General features: G+C 33.9%; 3 protein-coding genes across 5 annotated transcripts in view; 1 reads left to right on the top strand and 2 right to left on the bottom strand.

The window, feature by feature from the left end:
- Window positions 1-2,082: 2,082 nt before the first annotated feature.
- Window positions 2,083-4,707, top strand: LOC149483630 (AN1-type zinc finger protein 1-like). Its single transcript, XM_089702784.1, has 3 exons — window positions 2,083-2,484; window positions 2,830-2,932; window positions 4,171-4,707. The coding sequence occupies exons 1-3, from the start codon at window positions 2,204-2,206 to the stop codon at window positions 4,690-4,692; spliced, it is 906 nt and encodes a 301-aa protein (XP_089558910.1). The 5' UTR covers window positions 2,083-2,203; the 3' UTR covers window positions 4,693-4,707.
- A 423-nt stretch (window positions 4,708-5,130) lies between these two features.
- Lgr1 (Leucine-rich repeat-containing G protein-coupled receptor 1) overlaps window positions 5,131-27,473 on the bottom strand; it is a 36,098-nt gene continuing 13,755 nt past the window's right edge. The window contains exons 2-14 of one of the 3 annotated variants that reach the window (XM_089702752.1): window positions 18,686-18,800; window positions 18,342-18,416; window positions 14,255-14,323; window positions 13,541-13,642; window positions 11,626-11,691; window positions 11,428-11,496; window positions 11,261-11,335; window positions 10,732-10,849; window positions 9,862-9,978; window positions 9,306-9,394; window positions 8,917-9,087; window positions 7,332-7,505; window positions 5,131-6,085 (exon numbers count right to left, since the gene is read on the bottom strand). In XM_089702752.1, coding sequence (XP_089558878.1) covers window positions 5,176-6,085; window positions 7,332-7,505; window positions 8,917-9,087; window positions 9,306-9,394; window positions 9,862-9,978; window positions 10,732-10,849; window positions 11,261-11,335; window positions 11,428-11,496; window positions 11,626-11,691; window positions 13,541-13,642; window positions 14,255-14,323; window positions 18,342-18,416; window positions 18,686-18,800 — 2,150 coding nt within the window. In that variant the 3' untranslated portion in view covers window positions 5,131-5,175. Of the gene's footprint in view, window positions 6,086-7,331; window positions 7,506-8,916; window positions 9,088-9,305; window positions 9,395-9,861; window positions 9,979-10,731; window positions 10,850-11,260; window positions 11,336-11,427; window positions 11,497-11,625; window positions 11,692-13,540; window positions 13,643-14,246; window positions 14,324-18,341; window positions 18,417-18,685; window positions 18,801-27,473 lie in introns of those variants that run through there. The other 2 variants (XM_089702753.1, XM_089702755.1) reach the window with 2 other exon arrangements.
- Window positions 20,282-27,473, bottom strand: part of Cdk12 (Cyclin-dependent kinase 12) — a 220,360-nt gene continuing 213,168 nt past the window's right edge. Inside the window, exon 19 of the mRNA XM_089702749.1 lies at window positions 20,282-20,337. The gene's annotated coding sequence lies outside the window, so the exon portion shown is untranslated. The remainder of the gene's footprint in view (window positions 20,338-27,473) is intronic.

Here is a 27,473-nt window from a genome sequence, read left to right as displayed (position 1 = left end):
GAACAGCGAACAGCGAACAGCGAACAGCGAACAGCGAACAGCGAACAGCGAACAGCGAACAGCGAACAGCGAACAGCGAACAGCGAACAGCAAATTCAAATTCAAATTCAAATTCAAATTCAAATTCAAATTCAAATTCAAATAGATATAGAACATATTCAAATTCAAATTCAAAATTCAAGTAGATATAGAACAGCGAACAGCGAACAGCGAACAGCGAACAGCGAACAGCGAACAGCGAACAGCGAACAGCGAACAGCGACCAGCGAACAGCGAACAGCGAACAGCGAACACCGAACAGCGAACACCGAACACCGAACACCGAACACCGAACACCGAACACGAACACGAACACGAACACAATTAAATTCAAATTCAAATTCGAATTCAAATTTTTATTCAAATTCAAATTCAAATTCAAATTCAAATTCAAATTCAAATTCAAAACAAATTCAAATTCAAATTCAAATTCAAATTCAAATTCAAATTCAAATTCAAATTCAAATTCAAATTCAAATTCAAATTCAAATTCAAATTCAAATTCAAATTCAAATTCAAATTTTTATTCAAATTCAAATTTTTATTCAAATTCAAATTCAAACTCAAATTCAAATTCAAATTCAGATTCAAATTCAAATTCAAATTCAAATTCAAATTTTTATTCAAATTCAAATTCAAATTCAAATTTTTATTCAAATTCAAATTTTTATTCAAATTCAAATTCAAACTCAAATTCAAATTCAAATTCAAATTCAAATTCAGATTCAGATTCAGATTCAGATTCAAATTCAAATTCAAATTCGAACAGCGAACAGCGAACAGCGAACAGCGAACAGCGAACAGCGAACAGCGAACAGCGAACAGCGAACAGCGATTAGCGAACAGCGAACAGCGAACAGCGAACAGCGAACAGCGAACAGCAAATTCAAATTCAAATTCAAATCCAAATTCAAATTCAAATTCAAATTCAAATTCAGATTCAAATTCAAATTCAAATTCAAATTCAAATTCGAACAGCGAACAGCGAACAGCGAACAGCGAACAGCGAACAGCGAACAGCGAACAGCGAACAGCGAACAGCGAACAGCGAACAGCGAACATCGAACAGCGAACAGCGAACAGCGAACAGCGAACAGCGAACAGCGAACACCGAACACCGAACACCGAACACCGAACACCGAACACCGAACACCGAACACGAACACGAACACGAACACAATTAAATTCAAATTCAAATTCGAATTCAAATTTTTATTCAAATTCAAATTTTTATTCAAATTCAAATTCAAACTCAAATTCAAATTCAAATTCAAATTCAAATTCAGATTCAGATTCAGATTCAGATTCAAATTCAAATTCAAATTCGAACAGCGAACAGCGAACAGCGAACAGCGAACAGCGAACAGCGAACAGCGAACAGCGAACAGCGAACAGCGAACAGCGAACAGCGAACAGCGATTAGCGAACAGCGAACAGCGAACAGCGAACAGCAAATTCAAATTCAAATTCAAATTTTTATTCAAATTCAAATTTTTATTCAAATTCAAATTCAAACTCAAATTCAAATTCAAATTCAAATTCAGATTCAGATTCAGATTCAGATTCAGATTCAAATTCAAATTCAAATTCGAACAGCGAACAGCGAACAGCGAACAGCGAACAGCGAACAGCGAACAGCGAACAGCGAACAGCGAACAGCGAACAGCGAACAGCGAACAGCGAACAGCGAACAGCGAACAGCGAACAGCGAACAGCGAACAGCGAACACCGAACACCGAACACCGAACACAACAAAGTATAAAACTCCAAGTATTTTTTCATTATACCCAAATCCTATAATAACAGACCTTTAATTGATTAATTACATAGGCAGTTTAATAATATAATCATCTCGTTTTTTAAATTTTATTAAAAATAAATAATTCCGTGTAGCATTATATCACAATTATATTCAAAATGGGAAAAATAAACCCATAGCTATTTTATGTGTATAGAACACATTTACGTGAACGCATCTCGAACATGAAAAAGCTGACAAAAAAAATATGTCAAATTTACAATAACATGATTGTGTCACTTTTGAGTTTTGACAACAACACAGATGATCACGCGAATTTAAAATAAACAAGAAATATTACATTTTGCAATATCTATTTGTTTGGATATCATAAATACAATATTTTGACTATTACCATACTACAAAATGGAATTCCCTGATCTCGGTGAACACTGCCAGTATAAGGATTGCAACCAGACTGATTTTCTACCTCTTCAGTGTAAATGTGGAAAGATATTTTGTAGAGTTCACTTCAACGACCACTGTCTTTCTGGTTTATGTGAAATGGCGCCAAAACCTCGGGATATAGTACCTAGTAATGATGAAATATACAGATGTTCAGAGAAAGGATGCAGGAAGGGTAACCTTCATGAGATGCTGTGTACTAAGTGTAATAAACATTATTGTATAGAGCACAGGTTTCATCCGTGAGTAAATAGCGTCTTATTAATAAATTCCACACATTTAAAGTCTAACCAAATAATTCATGAGTATGCATGAGTATGAGTTAGTTCAGTATGAGTTAATTAAAAAAATGTTGAAAGTTCCATTTCCCTGCAAATGTTTTAGAGTTGAAGATAAACACATTCTTTATACCTAGATCGAATCTTTTATTCCATTAACTGTGACTATTCAGTAAAATTTGTAAACAACCAAACAAATATTTTTTATTATACATGCAGATATCTAACTAGCAATTCTTCATCCAGACACTGCAGTCAATATTTAATCAGTAAGACTATTTCATGGAATTTAATCTTTACTTTTTTTAGGTCATGTCCAGAAATAGATGATGAAACAATGGCTTTCAAAATTGAACAACTTGAAGCCCCTCGACGGCAGTTTCATGAAGCTAATAAGCATTTACAGGAAAAGGTAAAATAATATGTATTATAATAATTATCTCTGAACGTTTAAGATTTATGATGTGTTCCTTCTCAGAGGCGGCTCGCCCTAAGGAGCGCTGGTGCAGTGAACTCCCATAAATAATTATAATAAAATCATACTCCTTAATTTCATTATTAATATTAATTATTACTATTTAAAATCAATTGTAATCGTAAAAAACTACTGTCAATACCAATGAATATATCCATCATTCCATCATTCCATACACCTGAATAATACTGTATTATACGCGAGCGCTCACGATTGCGCTCCAATGAAAAAATATTTAGTACATTTCCTAATACGAAATCCAATAGGAGTGAAAGAGAGGGTTTGCCAGTGCCCTGCGCGCGTGAAACAGAAGATTTTCTATGGAAAAATAGCAAAATTCGGAGCGCCGCTCCCGCAAACGTTGCCGGTTCGTTTTTACCGCCGCGCCTGGGCGCCCGTACACAGGACAGCGATTGCGCGCGATGTTGCCACTCTCTATATTATTATAAACAAACACTCGACTCTCGAGTCAACTTCAATGCACGCGCGCGAATGCAAATTCGGGAATTTTCTAATTAAAATCATAAGATACGTGTTGAAATAGTCTGTAGTTATCAGTATTACTTGTGAGTGTGAAAATGAACAATTATAATGTGGCGTTCATTAAAAAGTGTGTTAAAACGTTACAAATTCGGCTTGAATTGAAAGCTAAGGGACTGCCACGGCCTGAACTTGACCTTACGCAAAAATGTACGACAAAAACGAAAACATATACGCGTGTGTTTAAATCCGAACAATATTATGTGAAAACACCGTGGTTGTGTGGTTGTGATGAAAGCAACAACAGACATTTACGAATGTCTTGTCGCTTTAAGTTATAGATATTTTTGCACACCAAAAAGAAAGACGTATGTATTTCCTTTATAAGTAATTTTTTTGATAAATGTACTGCTTTACACCATGTATTTTCAGTGTTTTATTTCAAGTGAACACCCATAAAATTTTGTCACGAGCCGCCTCTGTTCCTTCTTATATTATAAATGTAGTGTTACGTAAGTATTGCCATGTAAATGGCAAATGTTTTATATTATTGGTTTTAGATGTATCATACTAATATAAAAATAAATTTGTAGATAAGATTTTTTTAGATATGTTATTAAAATAATTCTTAGTCTTATAGACTTAAAAAATAAAAAAATACCCTTCCTTTATTAATGTGATTCCTAATGTTACAGATAACAGAAAACATTAGAAAAGCATTGCAATCAACAGCAAAAGTGAAGACAGCGTCAAAAATACATCTAATGAGAATAAAACAAAAAGCCGTAGGACCAAAAAGTGTATCACCATCAGACAGGACTTATTTTGCTATCAAAAAACCAGTAAATTCTGATCCAAAAGATGTTAAAATTGTACATGAACTAGAAAATATTACGCAAATAGAAACAGTAACTTTAGATCCAGATTTAAAAGGCACTGTACCAGTATTTATAAGTTCAAAATGGAGCCTAGGAAGAGCTATAGACAGTATATGTGATTCGTGTGATATCAAAAACGAGAATAATAAAATTGGTTCAACGAAACTCAGATTGTTTCGGCAACTCGACGGTTATTGTATAAGTCCGGGGAAAATGGATGTGGCAATCCAGGAATTGATGGAAAAAGAGATTTTATTGGAAGGTGACAAATTAGTTATGGAATATGTTAGCACAGATGTGTTGAATAGTGTTAATGACGGACAATTGTTTTTATGTTAAGGAAATAAATTTGTATATGTTTTAAACATTTGTTTTATTTTATCTTCACTCATAATCATTTTTAAAACCTTAAATCTACCATTCAGGGTTTTTAATGAAATCTGAATTATAATTAATAGATCTAAGTACTTAGTTTTTTCTGCTGTTCCAATAGTTTATTAAACTGAACTACATATTTGTATCAGAATATAATAGATATTTTCTATTGCATTAAAATAACAAAAGAAAACATTTCTCATAATTTCATGGTAAATGACAGACATTCATAACAATAATTTTTAGTTGATGGTATGTAGGATCTAGAACCAGTTTATTTATTATTTAAATACAGATTATACTTGCTAAATGCTAATGCAGCTAATAAAAAATATAATATAGGATATGGGCCATGATATAGGGTTGTCGTGTTCCTCCAACAATTGAAATAAAACAACAAAATATAAATAAATTACAGCTATAATACAAATAATATCACTAATACAATTAAAGCATCGCCTCCCCGTTCTCTTTGACTTGGGACTGTGATCTCTGGTAGTCGACCAGCGGTAGCAGAGGTGCCGGCATCGAAGGATTCGTATGTGCAGTTGGCGGTGGCGTTCCCAACTTATACTTTTCTATCAACCAATTACATTTACCAGTCCTTGCTATCAACGTTAGAAGGTCCTTACGATACTGTTTCGTGAGTATCGCGTAGAGAAATGGATTCGCACAAGCGTTCAATGGATAAAAGAATACGAGGAGGACTTTGCCGTGGCTGACGTCGACTAGAGGAATGCCAGCGAGTGCAGTCACTCCAAAGAAGGCTACAGGTGCCCAGCAGAGCAAATCAGTTCCGATTAGTAAAGCCATTTTGTTCGCAATGCGTCTCTCAGCCGCTGCCGCTGCCCCCCTCCCGCCATACTTCTCCCCCCCTCCTCCCAATGACCTGTATATTTGTACGTAGCATATCACTATTGTTACCCACGCGATTGCATTCGTCGCGAATAAAGATCCTTGATACACAGCAACTCCGATATTTTCGCTTTCCACCGGTAGGCAAATTGACGTCGATGAGTAATCAGACACCCCAGCTAGCGGTAGTCCAGCCATGAGTAGAGAGAATAACCACCCTCCGAGCATTATCTTCGCTGCAGCGGACAGAGTAATGCGTCTTTCGAGATAGATGGCGTATGTGATCGCGAACCATCTTTCTAAAGTGACGATAGTTAGGGTAAAGACGGAGAGTTGGCCAGAGAAGACGGAGAGAAAGCCGGCGACCTTGCAGCCGGTGCCGTATTGCCAATCGTACGCGTAGTTGAAGAATTCTCCATAAGATCTGAGGTCGACTACTGCGAGCATAAAGAGGTAGAGTCCAGTGCAGAGGTCGGAGAACGCGAGGTGGCACATGAGGAACCTGAAAAGATATTATATGTCTTAACTAGCTTTCCACCCGCAGCTTCGCCCGCGCAGTCAAAGAAAAACCCGCATAGTTCCCGTTCCCGTGGGATTTCCAGGACAAAACCTATCCTATTTCCCGGGGTAAAAAGTAGCCTATGTCCTTTCTCGGGTATCAAAATATCTATATACATAATTTCATGTAAATTGGTTCAGTAGTTAAGGCGTGATTGAGTAACAGACAGACAGACAGAGTTACTTTCGCATTTATAATATTAGTACGGATTGTATATATGGTTGTTTTCTTTATATGAGGATCAATTATGAAAAATTAAATATATAGTTAGTTTAGTGTCTAAAAAAATCATTTATTTAACTAGTTGTTAGTTATACCTACATTGATAAATAAACGTATTATAACAAATAACTCGATGATAAAAATGCATGGAATACATTTTCACCGTCCCAAAAGACGCAGAGGCAGAATTTTGCTTCTCACAATTTTTGAGTGTGATGGTCTGAGAATGGGTCTGTGAGATTTATTTAAACTAAATACATATTATAAAGCTGAAGAGTTTGTTTGTTTGTACGCTCTAATCCCAGGAACTACTGGTTCGATTTGAAAAATTCTTTCGGTGTTAGATAGCCCATTTATCGAGGAAGGTATTAAGGCAGCTATACTATATCGTCACGCTAAGACCAACAGGAGCGGAGCAATGTAAAACCGCGGGGGACTGCTAGTTTATTGTATTATCTACCTACTCATATTAGTACTAACTACAATGCACTTATACAGAATTACAGAAACGACCATTGCCACCTTGATATCAAAGGAAGAGACAAGACCAAGAATGTTAAACTTTTTTGTAAAAATTTTGAGAGACGTTCTGCCTCGAAATGGTACGTACCATAAAAATAAATGAAGTTACCGAGTTATAGTTACTTTTAGCTTAAAATGTAAGTAGTTTGTGTAAGCATAAATTGATTAAAAGAAATTGCACTTATAGACAACTAGGTTTCCGCCCGCGGCTTCGCCCGCGCAGTCAAAGAAAAACCTGCATAGTTCCCGATCCCGTGGGATTTCCGGGATTGCGTCATTTTCCCGGGATAAAAAGTGGCCTATGTCCTTTCTCGGGTATCAAAATATCTCCATACCAAATTTCATGAAAATTGGTTGAGTAGTTTAGGCGTGATTGAGTAACAGACAGACAGACAGAGTTACTTTCGCATTTATAATATTATAGTATGGATGTTTACTCACTGACCTGGGCACAGTGAGCTCCGTGTGGTTGGTGAGCAACACGAGCAGCACGGCGACGTTGCCGACCACCGCGGCCGCGACCACGAACCACACGCTCGCGCGTAACCACGACCAACCCATCACGTCTTCGCACGGGTTTAGAGCGTCTGGTAGTGGCGTGCATTCCACTTTCCGACGGCTGGAAATTGTTTGTTTTGTTGAGAATACGTTTACTTTTTCATAATATGGTGTACTAGCGACCCGCCCCGGCTTCGCACGGGTGCAATGCTGATACTAAATACACTACAGAAAAATTGTGAACGTTGTATAGGTATAAAAATATAGCGGCCCGCTCCGGCATCGCACGGGTATAAAATACATAGCCGGGCGGCCGCAAACGCTACGTCCTGCAATTTTTAAATCTGTAATATCTTCGAAAATATTCACTTAAATCATACGGTGTAAAGGGCCATATAGATCTATATTAAATGAACAATGTATCCATGGTATTTAATTGGTTAAGGATTAATGCTGTATTGGTTAAAATCGCTTCGAAAATTAGCCATTATTTGTCGTAAAAAGTAAATGACAAAAAAAAGTTATTGTGGGTTATCCATAAGAGATAGACATATACCATCGCGGACTTTTCTGTAGACCTTTTCAATGTGTATAATACTTAGTACATTATTTTGATAAAACTCGTAGGGTTCAGCCTGCGTTTGCAATGTAAGCGGAATAAATGTAATTTTTTACGACATCACATTAGAAACCTCAAAAATAACAGTACTTCTCCACTACTTAATGGATCTTATTATACATATAAACCTTCCTCTTGAATCACTCTATCTATTAAAAAAAACCGCATCAAAATCCGTTGCGTAGTTTCAAAGATTTAAGCGTACAAAGGGACATAGGGACATAGGGACATAGGGACAGGGAAAGCGACTTTGTTTTATACTATGTAGTGAAGTGCCATGTGTGTTAAAATCTATAGGTACTAATATTATAAAGCTGAAGAGTTTGTTTGAACGCGCTAATCTCGTGAACTACTGGTCCGATTTGAAAAATTCTTTCGGTGTTAGATAGCCCATTTATCAAGGAAGGTTATAGGCTATATATCATCTGCACGCTACGACCAAAAGGAGTGGAGCAACGGGGGTGAAACCGCGCGGAGCAGCTAGTTTATAATAATATTCCAGACGATATAAAGAAATTGGACGCAAAACAGACGTTATATGTAGGTGGCTATTAAGCAAATTTTTTTATAATGTAAGGGACTTTTTGGATGATAAATGTAAATGTTGACAATAATAAATAGGAACTAAACTATAATAATGTTCATATATTTTTTTTCTGATTATGCGGAGCTGTGTTATTATGTTTGCATGCCAGTGTAACTGGCGAATGAACTGTAGGCACTTTTATAGTAGGTAATAACTTGTGAACCACATTTGAGCAAATAAAGATTTTCATCCTTAGAGTTGTTAATATTATGACCACAACGTATTGTGAACTATTTTTCCGCCCAATTATAGCGTTTATTCAATTTAAAGTTGTAGAAAGGCTGAAACGATAGACGTAAATTTTAGTCTGGTTTTAACATATCTTACCTCTTGCTAAAATTCCCGCACTCCGCAAACAATGGCACCCCAAAAGTGTTGTTAACAGGCGGATGAAAATAATCATTGGTCTCAAAGCTCGAGGAATCTGAGAAGTATTGCTGTTCACTCCAGCCGTCGTATTCCTCGCTGTTTGTTGTTGTTTCTTCTTCTTCTGAATATCTGGAAGTATAATTATTATTATAAGCTAATAGAGTAGGTACTTAAACATATAATTCTTTTATTATATAATCGATTTTGACAGACTAATAACAGTACCTAATATCTGATGTTATAAAGGCTAAGAAACTGGGGTTTTTATTTTGAACAAAGAATTTGTATATTTATAAAAAATCTTATTGAATGGACTCGTTGATAAAATAATAGAATTTTTTACTTACTCTATTCCAACTGTTGAAATTTCCATCATTTCTTCAGGCGGGAGCGATCTTCGCGATTTGTTTGATCCATTCTTGTCTTTGCCGCATCTCTGTGAGCAGATAATTATAACACCATTTGTAATTTAACAAATTGAAATATAGCTATGTGCATGAATAGTTTTCATGTGAAATAGGAAACTCGATTTTTCTCTGTAGGTTACTTATTACTAAAAATAATTTACGAGGCTTCGGAAGGCCTTGAAAGGAAAAGAAAAATACCTAATTTGTAAAAATGTATGAAGACATGTTATAAATATCGGGGTGTTCTGAAATAACAAACAAACAATAGATACACTCTAATTGTGACATTTATTTTGAAGTCGGTTAAATATGACTAATGAAGAAATCTTTTAAAAAGTTTTTAATTTTTTAATGGCACCCAACATCACAATGTCTTCGCGTCACCTCTGAATTAAGGTCCAGAGACTTTTTCTTTAGATTTATTACCGAATAATATTTCAGTACAATAATGCACAAGTTATATTCAGTTAGTTGAATAAATAATTATAATAAATACCTGAGCCATAATCGCCAGTTGAGTTTCATAGAGCGCGTGTCTCGCGGGGTTGTGTCGCTCGGGGAACGCGAAGGCGCAGCAGTGGAAGTGGTGGGTCAGATGTGCCCGCTCTAAGTTCTAGACGAAATTATGTTATGATATATCACGAACTAGCTTTCCACCAGCGGCTTCGCCCGCGCAGTCAAAGAAAAACCCCGCATAGTTCCCGTTCCCGTGGGATTTCCGGAATAAAACCTATCCTATGTCCCGAGGTAAAAAGTAGCCTATGTCCTTTCTCTGGTGTCAAAATAATAAATATCTCTATACCAAATTTCTTGAAAATTAGTCCAGTAGTTAAGGCGTGATTGAGTAACAGACAGACAGAGTTACTGTCGCATTTATAATATTATAATAGTATAATATAGTATGGATGTTAATTTTATTTATGAAATGTTTGCAGGTCTTGAGAAATTTTGCAAGACCAAACATATTAAATCCTGTGGTGCAAGCACGGAAACTTTCGTCAAAATATTCGTAGAGTCATCGAGAGCATAATATCACAGTATTACAATAGGAAATAATATTGTAATACTGTGATAATATTATGATATAATAAGTTATTTCATTTAAAATTCCACATACAAATGCTCGTGATGAAAATACGATTACTTTCGTGCTCAGAGCGAGGTTCTGTCTTTATGATTGACTTCTTTAAAAGATAACTGTTGTTGAATGCCTTTTGATTGACCTGTATACCTATATCTAACCTAACAGTTCGCATCGATATTCTTATATCTTACTCAAAATAACCAATCAAATCAAAACTACACACTAGTCCTTAAAATACAAATGATACGGAATACATCACTATTTATAACACTTATCACTTACTTGAAATTCGTAAATAGACGGAATGTACTTCAGCGAGGGTGTCTTTTCAATCTTCAATGTTTCTAGTTTCTCCAGACCCTTGGTAGGCAATGATGTTATGGCGGTGTTACTTAAATCTCTGAAAGTAAATTAATAGGTTGTTAAAATCTAATCTTGTTAAATATAAATAAATAAATCTTTACTAAATATTATTATTAAAAAGCTGAAAAGTTTGTTTGTTTGATTGCGTTAATCACCGGAACTCTTGGACAGGTCTTAAAAATTCTTAAACAATATAAAAACTATTGGATAGGCAGATGGTCTTTGGATACCATGAGAGTACATTTTCTTAAGGTACTAGATGGAAATCGCAAAAATAAACCACCTCACATAATATAATAGTGTATTTTCTGCCAAATTATTTCAGCAGTTTGGGCGTAAAAGTACATCAGCAAACTTCTTCTTTTCTACCCTAAGGAAATAATAATTAACGACATTTAAATTTGCGATATTTTAGAAACAATAGAATCGTATTTAAAACAGAACTTACAATTGTCGAAGCAGGAGATTACCAGCAAAGGCAAGCTCATCCAGTCTTCTTAAATTCGGATTACCTCTAAAGCTACTGTAATCAAAAAGTTTATTTTTAAATCTTCCTTTCTTTTTATAAGTTTATGAATTATATAAAAAAAAAATAATAATTAAAAGTTTACCTACAGCTTTGAAATTTGAGCGTTTTTGAACGCATGCGCCGGGACCTCTTCTAAGAGATTGTAGTTGAGAGATCTGAAAGAAAAATATCTAAAATTAAGATATGAAATTAAAAAATATTTTTAAGTAACATGGGTTTAAAAATAATAATTTGGGTTCGGAAAAAATAAAAATAAATGGTTAAACATGTACCTAGTGACTTACACTTGATCAGCGCGGACTCTGAGCGCGTGCGCAGGTAAGCGCTTTATGTGGTTCCCTTCGAGATCACTGAAAACATTAAAACTTATAATATTTGGGAATTTAAAATGCAAAAGTGCAATGAAAAATATGCAAGTGAGAGGAATACAAAGTGAAGTTTCGAATTTCTTAAAAAAAAATCTGGCAATGGCCAATGAAAGTTGGATTAATTCAATTTTTCAAAACGACTGTCACTAAACATGCTAGTAACTCGTCAGAATAACATTTTCTTTCCTTTCATAAAATGCTTTCCAAGCGTTGATTAAAATCTAAGGAAATGGCTTTAAATATACCAGGTCAAATATTATGATTTATGACAATAGTAAATAGACATGCTGATAAGCAATCCAAGATGATCTTGGATGGAAAGATATGAACATATTTAACTATTATTGAACTATGAGCCAAACAATATGTATAATCAACTACAGGGTACAAAACTACAAACTACAAAACTAACAACGCATTGAATTATTTTTCAAAAGCATACAAAATCCACAGAAGTAATAAGGACCAAAGATCCTACAATCATGCAACAGCATTTAGGGTAAACCACCCTATTATTGGCACTCTACCAATTTATTGGCATGCTCCAGTTTTTTAAGAAAATTAAGATTTTTTTGTAGCCAGTATAAATTTTGTAGTAGAAATTAATAAGTAGCGTATCATTCTTTACTCAACTAGCAAACAATGTTTTTTATTTCTTAAAACACTGCGGCGTATCAACCATCTGTTTGACAAGCCGGCACTTGTGTGGCAAAAATATTCAAAATATTCGTTTTTTACTAAGGTAAGAGCTATCATGAACTTAAAAGAAATTGCAATTCCGTTGTGTTTTTCTTATGCATATTCATTTTGTCTTATTATTGAATGTATGAACTGCCTTTTTTAAACATTATTTTAAAATTTAACCGCCAACTTTTAGTTATTTGTGGTATGCCAACAATTGGGCTGTTTAAAATCTGTTTATCCATTTTATTGGCACACAAAAATGTTAATTGAAACTTAAAAATTACTTATGATCTCATTCAACCAGAGCTGTGATTTAATTAAATGTAAGATAATCGTAAGCTAAAATTGTTCTATGTTTTATTTAAGTAGGTTTTTTGGTTGTCTAAAACCATATTTAAAAATAAGCGTTCCAACTGAAATGGTATGTTCCTCTACAAATAAATGTGACATTTCTTTTAACAAAGTCTTTTATTTTGTTTATTTCAAAATTAATTTCTGTTAATTTATGAATGGTACAAATTATCTTTAAAATGTCATAAGTAGTACACACTTTGAAAGCCCTACTTAAGATCTAGTAAATATTTTTCAGTCTTGAATAGTGACAATAATAGGTAACAATCACTGCCAATAAAAGGTTTGACTATGCCAGCAACTGGTATTTTAGGTTTTTCTTTTAAAGGTTCTCTAAATTAAATAAAGCGATTTAATTTAAAATTGAAAAGTACTCTATAATATTCTCCATAGATTAGAATACCAGTATAAATGTTTTTTTCTTAATTAAAACTTAATTGTACATGCAAATTTCACCGGTTTGGTGAAGTAGCTGCTTAAAGTGCCAATAATTGGGTGTTTTACCTATATTGTTTTTTTTTCAGGACAATTTTCACACACGGCATGATCTGATCCCATACTAAGCTTTTGCTTGTATTATGGAAACCAGATGGCTGATAAACATACATATATAATTTTAAATCAATACTTATTTATATAATTAACACCCAGACACAGAGCAAACATCTATGTTCATAACACAAATATTTTCCCTGGGTGGGAATCGAACCCACGACCTCTGGCTTGGAAGGCAGGACCACTACCAACCAAGCCAACCGGCCAGTCGGTACCTACTATCGCTCGGTATATTACTTACATAGCTTGTAAATAAGATAGCGTGCTGTTAGACCGCTTCCTATGGTGGTCGTGGACATGACTCAAGTTGGGCACCTCGAGTAGTCCAGAAGTGGTCACCATGCTGTGAATATAACGTCTTTGTATTGAGCAGCAGAGTAGTTTATTATGCTGGATAACCTCGTAGTGACACAGTAATGCGGTGTGTTAGTAATTCAGTTTATAAATAATTAGAGCTAGCGCGCAAGAGCAACTTTTGTCTCCGCAACTATTTTGTCTCTCCCATCAACTCCATGGGCTAGTAAGAAAGTGCGCGCACGTAGCGACCTAACTCCCCATAGAGTTGATGGGAGAGACAAAATAGTTGCGGAGACAAAAGTTGCTCTTGCGCGCTAGCTCAGGAATTCATTGTAAAGAATATACTAACAAAAATTCAAGTAGTGATTAACAACTTTTATACGGTAGATACTTACTTATTAAGGAAAATATAATAAGCATAAAAATTGTATAAATTGCACATTTCTGTAATTTGAAGTGGCATATAAGTTACAGCAATAACAAATTCTTCATTGAAGCACATGACTTAATATGCACGTAAGTTTTACATTTCATAATAAACTCCCCTTGTACCTACAAAACTATGAATAATCTATCGAAGTATCCCCTAAGGCCTAAACCTTCAACAAAGTGGTAAACTAGCTTATTTAAAACATCAATTAACAACATACATACGTACAATGTGCGCAGTTCAGGCAACGCCGGCAGCGGCGCTAGCCTCTGCAGCCTTGGTGCTTGTGTTATAAAACTGGAACAAATACGATTAAATGTAATTGTCTTATGATTTCTGAACATCATTTGACTTTAGTAACAGGATATTATTTAGGCTAATATAAAATAATTATTAGGTAGATAAACATTTGGTAAAAAAAAACTACACCCAACATGTGCCAATGGCAAAATGATTACGATTATGAATTTTGTAAATATTTCAGTACGATTATCTTGATTATCTAGCTTTATAGAAGCAAAAGTTAATTCCCGAGCCGTATTTGTAGGATATAGGATAGGTATAATACGATATATAATACGCATGTGTTTCACTGATAGATTTCTTATCAGACAAATAGCTGATCAGCCTTTTGTGTCCTTCCTTATAATACTAATCGGAGGAGCCAATAGCGATGGTGGTTAAAATTTAGCAGATTATATTTCGGAAATGTGAAATGTCTACATATACTTACCTAAAACCTAAGCCTAACACTGTTGTTGCTGTTAGTTACCACTATCAAAGCATATAAAATTATACTTAGGTATATTTAAACTTGTACAAGGTAAGTAAGTGTATCTTTTGGTGGTTTATATTCTCAGATTATGTTGTTGGCTTGCTGATTATCACCAACCTCTTTATACTGTTAATTCGGGATTTTATATTTTTATAGCTGTGTGGCTATGTGTGTATTATATGGATAATTAACACCTACAATTTTATTGTCGTCAAGTTATGTTATCATCTATGTAGGTATTCAAAAAAAGTATAGAAAAGTAGCAAATAAAAAAAGATGTGTAGTAAATTCTGATTGTACCTATAAGTAGTTGATATAATAATTTAAGTGAACGGTAATTTTTTGAAGTATTGAATGTGATGACAAATTCCTAATAAAACAATAGTGCATACTATATTTATTGATTTTATAGTTTATTTTGTATCATGAACTGTAAACTTGGCCTGGCGAATTGGCGTCTGGCGATGTCAAAGTATTGAACAGTCCTAGGTAATTTGGATTTCAATATAAGTAGTTAATTTTCTTATATTTTATACACTATGATGTATGAATTAGCTTCATTGATACTCATATTAAAGTATAATTAAACGTCCAATTACTTATACTATGAATAAAAATGTTGTGTGGTTTTATGAAACCACGGTAAAAGTGAAACTGTTCGAACGGTTCCGAACACTGCTTTGTGTAGCGCATGTCGCGTGACGGTCGGCTGCCGAGTAGGTATACCTACTCGGCAGCCGCGATACACGCGACATGCGCTACACAGACCAAAAAGTTTGAGACGATGTAATAAAAGTTTCACTTTAATTATAATCGTACGACTGAATTATCTTCACGCATTCCTTGACTCAACACTCAGTTTATAACTATATATATGTTTTATAATTTCTTGTTTCAAATAACTTCTAGTACCTATATTTTAATATCTGTGGATAGGTAAAAAGATAACAAAACAATATTTGAAACAATACATAGTTAACACTAACACGCTGGTCAATTATTGTGATTTATTACACAAAACATTGATTAACAACAAGTCAATAACTGCGTTAAAAACAACCGACTTCAAACTTGCACTTGCAACATTTACAAATACAGACAAAAATGCTCATAAAATAAAAACTACTGGGCCTATCCGAATAAAATTTTTATGGGACCAATTCGACACCATCCCGCATCGAACAAAAAAAAAAATCACGTAAATCGGTTCAGAAACCACGGAGTAATCGGTGTACATACATAAAAAAAAAACATACCGGCCGAATTGATAACCTCCTCCTTTTTTTTGAAGTCGGTTAAAAAGAAAAGTTTTTCAACACATAGTTATGTTTTATGTCTGGTAATATAATTTAAAATTATACCTACTGACGCAGAAAAAAAATCAGCTTTATAACTATGAAAAAACAGCTTTGTATCATAATTCATGAAAATTATCATAATTGCACCACTCATTATATAATTTACAACGGCAGTAAATACTTCAAGACGTTTAACATGTTGTAAATGTAATCTCTATTGTTCACTGCTTGTTGCTATGATTATACTGTGGATATACTAAACCATAGATAGTATTATGCTAAAACGCGATTAGAGTGAAACCAAAAAGATTATGATTTTCAACTGAATTTACATTTCATCAACATATTTTCATTCTTCATCAAATTATACAGGGTGTCCCACTATTGGTATACTAAGCGCGAAGGAACTTGTAGTTTTGCATACTCTGATCACGTAAAAAATACTTAAATAACAAAATTACGTTAAAAAAATTTTCCTGAAAATCCATGTTTTCTTCTCTAGCTTCGCGCAGCCGGCATATACCGCTTCTCTAAAGTGAGCATTTTGTCTATGAAAACATAATCCTAAACGATAGCTCACGCGCGGGTGGCAAAGTTGGGCGGGTTGCTTGTTATGGGTATACGCATAGAGTTTCAAGAATTCATCTATTTGAAAAAAAATGCGTCTGGAATTTTATAAGTATTTTTTACGTACTCAGCGTATGCAAAACTATAACCTCCTTTGAGTTTAGTACACCAACAGTGCGCAGTGGGACACCCTGTATAGTTACTGTATTTTTCATAATTTGAAACATGGAGTGTCGTTAGAATGGTCTCTAACGACATTGACATTGGTTAAATTAATAACTACTTACAAAACAATATTTTTACTTATAACTTACGATACTAAAATTAAATTCATTATGGCCACTAACACAGATTATGGCGATAGTAGTAGGCCGAAGTATTATAAATTTTTGGAGAACTTTGTTGAGTAATAAAATTACTCATTTTGACCAATTTTACTAACTTATAGATCGGTAAATAAAATATTTTCTTCACACTTAAGAATATCATATTATAACCATATCCAGTATCCTTCTGAGATAAGCAATGCTCAATAAAGATTAGGAAGATGTAAGAAGTTTATCTATGTAATCTTTCTGCAGTTCAAATTTCAATATAATGGTAGTATAATCTTCTTATATATAAAAATGAATCGCAAAATGTGTTGGTAAGCGCATAACTCGAGAACGGCTGAACCGATTTCGATAATTCTTTTTTTATTATATTCCTTGAAGTACGAGGATGGTTCTTATGTAGAGAAAACGTAAACATGTACCACGGGCGAAGCCGGGGCGGACCGCTAGTTTATTATACTTACCTAAATATCAGTAGGATAAATGTAGTAACTTATGTTTATTGTTATAATAAACGGTATTATTATTCCCCAAGGACCGAAATATACTTCTAAAGAGGATATTAAGACGCCTTAATTAATTGTTTTCTTTAGTTTTACTACTGTTAGAATGCACTTCAAATTTACTATGTCTAAATTCTAAATAGTACTTCCTATAGTAGTATATTATTAATAGTCTGTGCAATAGGTATATAATAGAATTAATGAATTTCATGATCAACAGAGTCCAGACGATGGTTTAGTTATTACCTAGTACATTACCTACTTCGACACGCTTCATTGTGATTGTTTTACATTTTGTATTGATTAGAAATAAAGAAAAGAAGTTACGATATTTTTATGTTCTTTTCTTTTATTATACTTACCTACCTATACTTTTTTATTGGAAACAGTTGACCCGGGAGTAAACAGTAAAGAATATGTCACAGGATTCTAGGAATACAATAACTTTCTGCTGAGTAAAATCATTTTTCAAATCGGTTCAATATTTTCTGAACGTACATTCATCAACAACAACCTAAATAATTCCTCTTTTTAATATGATTAAAACTATAGTATAGATGTACTAGAGGTCCGCCCGCGGCTTCGCCCGCGTTTTCAAAGGAAAACCCGCATAGTTACCGTTCCCGTGGGATTTCCGGGATAAAACCTATCCTATGTGTTAATCCAAGTTACCCTCTATATGTGTGCTAAATTTCATTGTAATCGGTTCAGTAGTTTTTACGTGAAAGAGTAACAAACATCCATACATCCATACATCCATACATCCTTACAAACTTTCGCCTTTATAATATATATTAGATATTAGATTAAGATTAAGATAAGATAAAAGAGAGTACTCACAAAGATTTGAGATTAGGCATCTTAGTCAGATCTTCAACGGCGACGTGCTCCAAGTTGGGCGCGTCCATCACTGATCTGAAAGCGTTTTATTATAAAAATAATATTGTCTAAAAGTCTATTAAGTCTATTGTAGTCGTAATTTATTAGGCTAAGTAGCAAAGCTTCCACTTGAACAGAGCAAGACCGCTCCACCGCGACCGTTCATACTGAAAACCTTTAGAGAGAAAGAAGGAGTTGCGTCCACTGCATCCTCATTTGGTTGGTTATAGCGTATAGGTATTTCTGGATCCCTAGGAAATGTAATGAAGATTCAAAAGTTTGAAAAAATCGTAGATAAAACTCACAAATGTTCAATAGTATGTAGATGGTAGCCGGCCGCATGGATGGTCCTCGCCGTCAGCCGCGTGATGTTCGTCTTCAGCAACACAACAGACACTGCGTCTGTTTCACATGGCCGTACTGTAAAATGTAAAATAAATTATAAAACGTAATAAAATAATCGTTGTTTTTAAAACGTCAGATGAAATGGGGCATCATTCTAAAGGCTTTAATTTGCTTTCGTCTGTAGACTGTAGGTATACTAATGAAACAAAAATTTGGAAAATTGGCATTATAATTTTATTAAAAGATAACTGTAAAACATATAGATAAACTAGCGGTCCGCCCCGGCTTCGCCCGTGGTACATATGAAAAATAGATGTTGGCCGATTCTCAGACTTACCCGATATGCACAGAAAATTTCATGAGAATCGGTCCACCCGTTTCGGAGGAGTATGCAGACTAACATTGTGACACGAGAATTTTATATATAAGAAGATAATATGTGTTATCGCGATATATGCACTAAAGACACCAAGATACATACGAGAAGACAATCTACTATTTATCAAATAAATAATTAATGCTCCGCCTCCAAAGGAGAGTCCGCAAGGCCTAGGTAATTTATGATTTATCACATTTTGAACGCACTAACCTTACCTACTTGAATTTATTAACGTATTGTATAGATAAAAGATAAGCGGTAAAAATAGCACAGTGAAGTTTATAACAACAATAAATGTAAATATCAAAGGTAGGAAGTGAGCCATTTCGTATTCAGTCGAATTAAGCATTTGCATTTCAAACCCTATACAAATATGAATTAGGTTAAATACTCCTTATTTTCTCAATGCTATCTCATTTTATGCTTTGAGGAATTCGTTTCAAGTTTCTGGCACTTTCTGGTCTGGATACAATAGAATGTATTTCTGAATACCTATAAATATATAACGGAATTCATCCTGCCCGTATCCACAGTATAGATACGATTACTGATTAGTATCTTTTTTACTATTTAGGTACTGATTACGTATCTCTATCCGATACATAGTCGCTCACTTTCTCTGATGTAGAAACACTTTTCATCGTGCTATGTAAATATTTTTTACAGAAAGTGTAATAGGTATTGCCCTAATAATATTATTTTTTAAAAGCTTAGATCACTAAATAATGATCTAATTCTAAGGTAAAAACTGTCTAAGAGCCTCGATCAAAACCACTTTTGAGGATTTGTTGCGTTGATTTGTAGTCAAAATTGGTTTTGATCGGCAATGTGTAAGTATAGCAAAATTGAATACTTATTCCAAAAACTAGCGAATGTATAACAAAAACTGCATATATAAATAAATAACTACATTATAGCCGCAAAACGTACTTTACGCTCGTCACAAATACATTACAGAAACTTTGTGCTTTCTGTGATTTATATTGACGAAAATATGTTCACTTACAAACGTGTGACAAAGAACTCAGATGAGTCCACGTGTAGGTATCGGTCAATTAGAGCGAGCGCGCACGAGCAACTTTGTCTCCGCAACTATTTTGTCTCCGCAACTATTTTGTCTCTTCACCCATGAGCTAGTATGAAAGTGCGCGCACGTAGCGACGCAACTCCCCATACAAATTGATGGGAGAGACAAAATAGTTGCGGAGACAAAGTTGCTCGTGCGCGCTCGCTCTTAGGGAAAGCTGGCATGTTCACAGTACTCACACTTATGCAATTTCACTTACAGTATGTTCAAAAATAAATGCGACTCTAGTTTCATTTTAGACTTGAATTGTAAAATGGTGCGTTGTAGATAAATAACTATATGCAAATATAATTATGAAAGATCTCATAATTTACATGTAAAATTATAATTTAAAAGTATGTAAATCAATTGATGAACTTAATTATTTATTCTAATAATAATCAATTGGATAAAAGTATTAATAATCATTCAATTATCAAATAATAATTAAATTTCAGGTAAAATAAAACATACAACAATACAATCATAAAAACAATACAAATAACACGTGTACGCTCACTCCCAACACACCAATGATTCCGGTTAGGTTTTCATCCGGATCCACGAAGAACACGAGCCGGAGAAACGCTTGGGATAGTTAGCCATCTGTGGCATCCTCAGGAGGTACATCTATATCATCACGGGAATATCATAATGTGGGTCCGGATCAGGAGTCCTCTTTGGCGCATGAACCCAGCGCGTTTGTTGGTTACAAAGGTAGTATAAAAACACGAGGAGGTAGTAAATTAAAGTAGTAAATTAAAAAGTATTGTCTCATACAAAGCAAAAATGGACCAGAAATTCTTACTCATGAATGATAATGTCCCTTCGCATACGACATGACAGGGAACGGCCGCTCTTCGAGACCAAAATATTCAAGTTTTAGAATGGCTTGCATATTCGCTCGTCTTTTAATTCTATTGAATATGCTTAGGATATGTCACAACTAAGCGCTCTAAAAGATTTTCCGCAAAATCAACAACTTTACGAACACTTCCAAAGAACACATACCGCAATACCTAAGACATTGGTATTCAATTTTAAGTAAGAACAACCGATATCGTTTGTAAATTAATGTAAATGGTGATAACTCTGATTACTAATTAGTAATTTGATTTTTGAAAAAAAAAATGCCGATTTTAGTCTATATTTTTCTAACAAGATCCTTATCATCCAAATTTCCACATTGGTGAGAAAAATTGACATTTTTAATGAAAATTAACAACAAATTAAATGATTTTATTAAATACTGTAAAATAGTCTATAATTCTTCCATTTACTGTATCACAAAATTCTTCATAGATTTTTAGATATTCGTACTACACCAATTACATCATCCTGTATTTATAAACAATTGCAAAATAAAAGCTACACATAGGCCGGGAGATACTGACACAAAATTTCGGGTCATTTGTAACAGAATGGCGGTTCTACAGGGATCTTATTACGCAATGACAAAAAGAAAAATGATGGTCAGAACGCTGGTACCGGCGGACTAGTCGCGTGCTCGTTAGTCGAACTCGTCGGATAAATAGCGAAAGTCAAACGATTTGTAACACAAAAATTTTAGAATTTACCGATAGCCCATAAAAAAGATGTAGTCGGTAGTGTCATGCCATACTTTTCCGGTGTAACTACGAATAAAATCTTACAATCCTGTTACAAATGACCCGAAATTTTGTGTCAGTATCTCCCGGCCTAACATGTGCAATGTGTAAATGTGTTGACGTTCCAGCCCCCCTAGTCAAGTGGCTTTCTGTTAGCGTAGCGTTCAATAGAATAGACTACGAATGTATGAGATTGACGTAACCTGTAGATACGTTTATCTACAGCCTACGTCAATCTCGTACATTCGTAGTCTATTCTATTGAACGCTACGCTAACAGAAAGCCACTTGACTAGGGGGGCTGCTCTTCTTAATATAGGTATATAGGTAAGTATTTATTGCGTCGTTTTTAAACAATATCACTTGTCGTGTATTTCAATTTACTTAATTGCTTGTTTACCAAGTTTCATACCGACTTGTGTAAGTATACGCTTCTTACGCTTTTGTAGTAAATGAACAAACATATCAACTGTATGTTTGTATTGAAAATGAAACTTGAAGATATTTTATATGAAAATTATCTTTTCAAGTTTTCATATATCTTCAATAGATACCAGATACCTACTACTAGTATTATTTACCATGAGCTAAATGGGACGATTTTAAATTGATTTTATGAGCTTCTTTTATAGCTTTAGCTAGCTAGCTTTCCGCCAGCGGCTTCGTCCGTGTAGTCAAAGGAAAACACGCATAGTTCAAGTTCCCATGGGATTTCCGGGAAAAAACCTAAGTATAAAATATCCTTCCTCGGGTCTCAAGCTATCTCTGTACCAAATTTGAAGTAAATCCATGCAGATTTTGAGATTAGCCCGGACATACATACAGATAGACAGACAAAAATTCTATAAAAACAATATTTTTGGCTACGGTATTGATTGTTAATCACGCTCCAATTTTAAAAAAATATTCAATGTACACTTTCCTGCGATTATTCTTCTTGATTTTATTATTTGTGATAACGTTGCAGTTCCATGAAAAAAAAAAGAGTCGTTGTATAAATATAAACATTAAATGATACGAATTATAACTAAAGATAAAAAGATAATTGATAATAATCAATTGTGGTAGCCGGTAAGTATAGTATTGCTTATTTCTTATATAAAATATTACTAGTATATGTAGTAACTAGTATTATATCATCATATATGTAGGTAATATTGAGAATGTGCTATTTTTATTTAGTGAAATCGAAGAAAATTATAATATGTATAAGATTTTTATGATAAAAAACACAACAATTTTTTTCCATTGTCACTTTTAATCGAACTTACCTTATGAATCATGATTTATAAATCAGCACGCGGTCTTAAAGAATGTTATAAATTATAATAATTATCATAAATAAATGATAAACGAACTAGTGGTATTTATGAATATGTATGAATATAAATACACCAATACCTGAGATATTAGATATAATATCTTTGTGTTATCGTATAATGCACTGAACATGGCTGGTTCTATCCGAAAAAATTAACTACCTACCTACCGAAATGTTTTGCACGCCTCATAAGCGAAGCGTTGAGGTGGGTACTACTGTCACTTCGCGCAAAACATCTGATTTTTCAAACTTAAAATGTCTTTATGTATCATACATTGCACTTGTAAGATAATACATACACACACATATTAAGAAAAAACACTATTTTTAACGTTCATGATATTTTTGATGTCATTTTTGTTATTTAAACTAGTTAAAAAACAGTTTAAAAAAGTTCTGTCTTGGACGTCCGTGTGTCTGTATGTGCGGATCCTTTTTCTTGTTAACACGATAGCGACCGAAATACTTTACTAATCGAGTCTTTTTTTTTCTCTTACGCTTGAGTATGCTCAGGAATAGAACCCTTTCATTTTTCAGGGTCTGATTCGATGTGGTTTAATTGTTATTAAATAAACAAAAATAATAATTAAAAAAAATTATGAGGCGTGCACTTTTGGATTTTCCAAACTATTTTTTTTTTTTGCGGTGACAATGAAAGTCGCGGGCTTTCATTAAAAGCTTTTAAATAAAGATATTTTCATTATTAATTTGATAATTTTTTTCGGTGCAATGAGTAATTGAATTTTAATTCTACAGTTTTCTTTACACATTTGGGACTTGCAGTTGCATAACTAGTATGGAAACAAAGTACGATTTATATCATCAATAAGCTCTAGAGTCTAGATAGTATTTTCAAATAAACTATATTTTGTAAACACATTTTTTTCGCGTTCTATTCCGCCATGTTTCAGCGTTCTCTATTGCAAACTATAGTCAACTGTTAATATCATCTGTATATTTGTTTATTTTATAAATTAGACCACAGCAGCACTAACTCCGTATATAATAAGTGTGTCACGTTGAACTAAATTGTTGGATAAACAGTCACAAAGTCACGATCATGACATGTGTATAAATATATATAGAGAGGATGTTTCTGCTGAAAAATATGAAGCAATTGAATCAATCACCGTGACTGATTTACAAAGTAAGAAATTCAAAATTAGTGTATATTATGTTGTTAATGGCGTGTATTTGTCAGTTATTTCCTTTTCAATATTATATCTTCTTCTGTAATAAAAATGAATAGCCAAATGTGTTGCTAAGCGTAAAACTCGAGAACATTTACGGGTACCTATTAATATACATTTATTTAACGTTTTTGGTAAAGCAGAAGGAAGGTTCGTATGGTAAGAAAACCCAGAAAAGGGCAGAGGGAACAAGAACGGAAAATTGTGCATATTATTTCAAAATTTCTGAAAATATACAACGATTAATTATTAAAATTCAAAAGTTTTAAACGACGCGAAGTCAAGACTTTCTGGACAACTACCTAGATACAGCTAGCACAAAATAAAGAACATTTCAACAAAAACACATTCAAATTATTTTAGGTGTGGATTTTCTTATAAAAGTATGTTAATTTTATCTTTATTTCTTGCAGATTATTATACACTTATCTACAATCTAAATTTTGTCGGCACTCTCAATAGTCACGTCATATTGTAGTCACGTATAGATTAATCTTTCCATGAAAAATTATTCGGTACTTTATCCTATCCTACTAATATACAAACGCGTATGTTTGTTAATTTATCACGCAAAAATAGATCGATCGGATCTGTATAAAATTCGGTACAGAGATAGATTATTGTCTGGACTAGAATATGGGCTACTTTTAACCGGGTACGTACCTACGGGAGTGACGCCGCAGGCTCCAGTTAGTTTATTGATTCCAAACTATCCTATTTTTTTTCTTTTGCCAGATGACATGCCAATATCGTTAATAACAAATTGGTTTCGTGGGCGTGTACGAAATTCGTCTGTAATTGTAAGGATTCCTTGTGGATACATTACGTCAGGTCTTTATTTGATGTCAAATAACAAAGTAATTTGCAGCAAGGACTCTGAACTAATTCATTTTTGTTGATAAGTAGGTACCTTTTCTCCGTGGTGTTATGGTGTTTACTAATTTCAATATTTTATGTAGCTGTAATCTAGAAATTTGGTAATTATTTTGATTATAATGAAGCTTTTCACAGTTATGTTAGTGAACACAGTAACATGTTTTGTTTTACTATAGCTATTACAATTTTCTCAACGTACAGTTTACCGATATGTATCTAAGCTTAATTTTATTTGAGAGATCGCTTCCAACGATAATCCGCCCCCCACGTCTCATTATATTTGTTGTGACTGTCATTTACTTTGTATTTGTACAAAAACTATCAGATTTTTTTGCTATTCATGTTTTTGTCTATCGTATTTCCCAATATCTCTTTATTGGTAACAGAATGATGTAAAATCACGAAAGTTTGTGCTTGTTATTCTTTTACCTGAAAAACACTCAACAGTGAACAGATTTCATGATACTTGGAAGTGCTGTAGCGTATTGGTATTAGAAATAACACTTAACTATGTGATATTTGATAAGGTATAGAAGTAATTCTTTGCATTTACCACCGACTTCAAAACAAGGAGGCTTGAGGAGGTTCTTAATTCCACTGTAGGTATATATTATAGATATTTTTTGGGATTTGTTATATCAGAACTCTCGACTGGGTTAGCCGATTTTGATAATTCTTTTATTTGAAAGGTATATAGTGCCTTCCGGTTGGTCCTACTCATGTCCTACTTAAATTTTGCCCAATTCTGACAATTAGAAGGCGGTTCATTTTTTTGTTAAAAACAAGCATTGCTGATATTTTTTTAACACTTCTCGACGCAAAATGTATTTTAACTTTTAAGCTTATTAAAGGGGTAATTTCAAAGCTTTCGTTAATGCGTTAAGAGAGTCATTAAAAGACTTTGTTAAAACGGCCTTTTAACCATCTCCAATTACTCCCGCACGTTAATTGTAAGCTTGTTGGAATATCGCCAATTCGTTTGGAGATTCATCAAGGAGCATGTCATGCATGTGCCTCGTCAAGCCCTAACTGGGCCACGTAAGAAAATAAATAAGTAATTTTAGCCTTTATGACCTGTAAAATAAATACGTTGATTTGAACCATCTGTTACTCTGTATTTTGTGCATGAAATTCGTCAAAATTGCTTCGTTGCAGTTTGAAGGAGAGCAAACAAACACTTTATATTTAAATAAGTATTTTGGCTAGAACAACTGTTCAAAACATATAGCACCTGGATTTGAATTTATAAATTTATCAATAAAACTGATAAAAGAAATGGGCTGCCATGAACAAAGATATACAATGAAGAGAGATGGCAGCCAATTATCATCCCAAAATCAAACAATGAATTTCATTTCAAACATATAGTTACCTGAATTTATACTTTCATTCATCGTTTTTAAATTAGAAGAAATTCGATATTGTATCTTATTAATATATGAGATATAATATACTTTTACAATAGCCAAATTTCAGTTATAAAAATTATTCAAATAAAAGACTAATCATCATTGAAAAGTTAACTCAGAATTAATACAGTTATTTACTGCGGAAACGGGCACTTGTTTAACTGCATTATATTAATATTTGATATCAAAAGACACCTCCTTATCACATAATAGATGGTTGATAACATGCCACTGTAGTGTACCTATCAACGATGTTTGAACTACATATGGGATAAGGCTTTCTAGACACGACATTTATTAATAATAATAGTGGCAGTATTAGAATAGATCCCACATACACCATAGTCCAGTAAATATAGTTACATAAAAAGAGCGTGTACGTGCGCACGTGTCAGAAGTAAAACCTCCTTGGGCAAGAATCAAACATACCAAAATCGTCGCCACTCCTCAACGTGACGGTATTGCCATGAAATTTTACTCTCTACGTGCCTAAAGAAGTTTCACTGCAATATTTGTTGTTGTACAGGGTATATCACTTCTTCTTGGGTCACTCTGTATGTGGCCAATTAACAAAAAATGCCGGAAGGCCAAATTACTTATAGTGTCAAATTCGATCTCTGTGTTTGAATCGTGGTAATGGATCAAAATTTCGGGTTCTTGAATATTATCTATTTTATGTTATTTCAATGTTATTTTGAACGAACTACAAGCCGCAAAAAGGTCACCATGGACATTTCGTTATGCAGGGCATGCATGGCCGATGGCGACTGAAGAAACAGTAGCATAAGAAAGGACAGCTTATGGAAGTCAGGAATAATGGAGCTTTATATGCTGGTCTATAAATTGCCTGTTTGCATTTCTGCAGGATCAAGGCAAATTTTGAAACGACTAATCTGTTTTT

This window comes from Colias philodice, chromosome 13 (genome assembly GCF_061535455.1).
Source record: "Colias philodice isolate Cphi_HAF_F1 chromosome 13, ilColPhil1 Martin Lab GWU primary, whole genome shotgun sequence".
Taxonomy (NCBI): Eukaryota; Metazoa; Arthropoda; class Insecta; order Lepidoptera; family Pieridae; genus Colias; species Colias philodice.
Note: the sequence above shows the minus strand (reverse complement) of the source record. Positions and strands in the feature narration are given on the sequence as shown.

Excerpts from the sequence above, each read along its gene's own strand:
- LOC149483630 (XM_089702784.1), top strand. The coding sequence starts at position 2,204 with ATGGAATTCCCTGATCTCGGTGAACACTGCCAGTATAAGGATTGCAAC. Across the intron at positions 2,485-2,829 it reads ATAGAGCACAGGTTTCATCC|GTCATGTCCAGAAATAGATG; the intron begins GTGAGTAAATAG and ends TACTTTTTTTAG. Across the intron at positions 2,933-4,170 it reads ATAAGCATTTACAGGAAAAG|ATAACAGAAAACATTAGAAA; the intron begins GTAAAATAATAT and ends CTAATGTTACAG.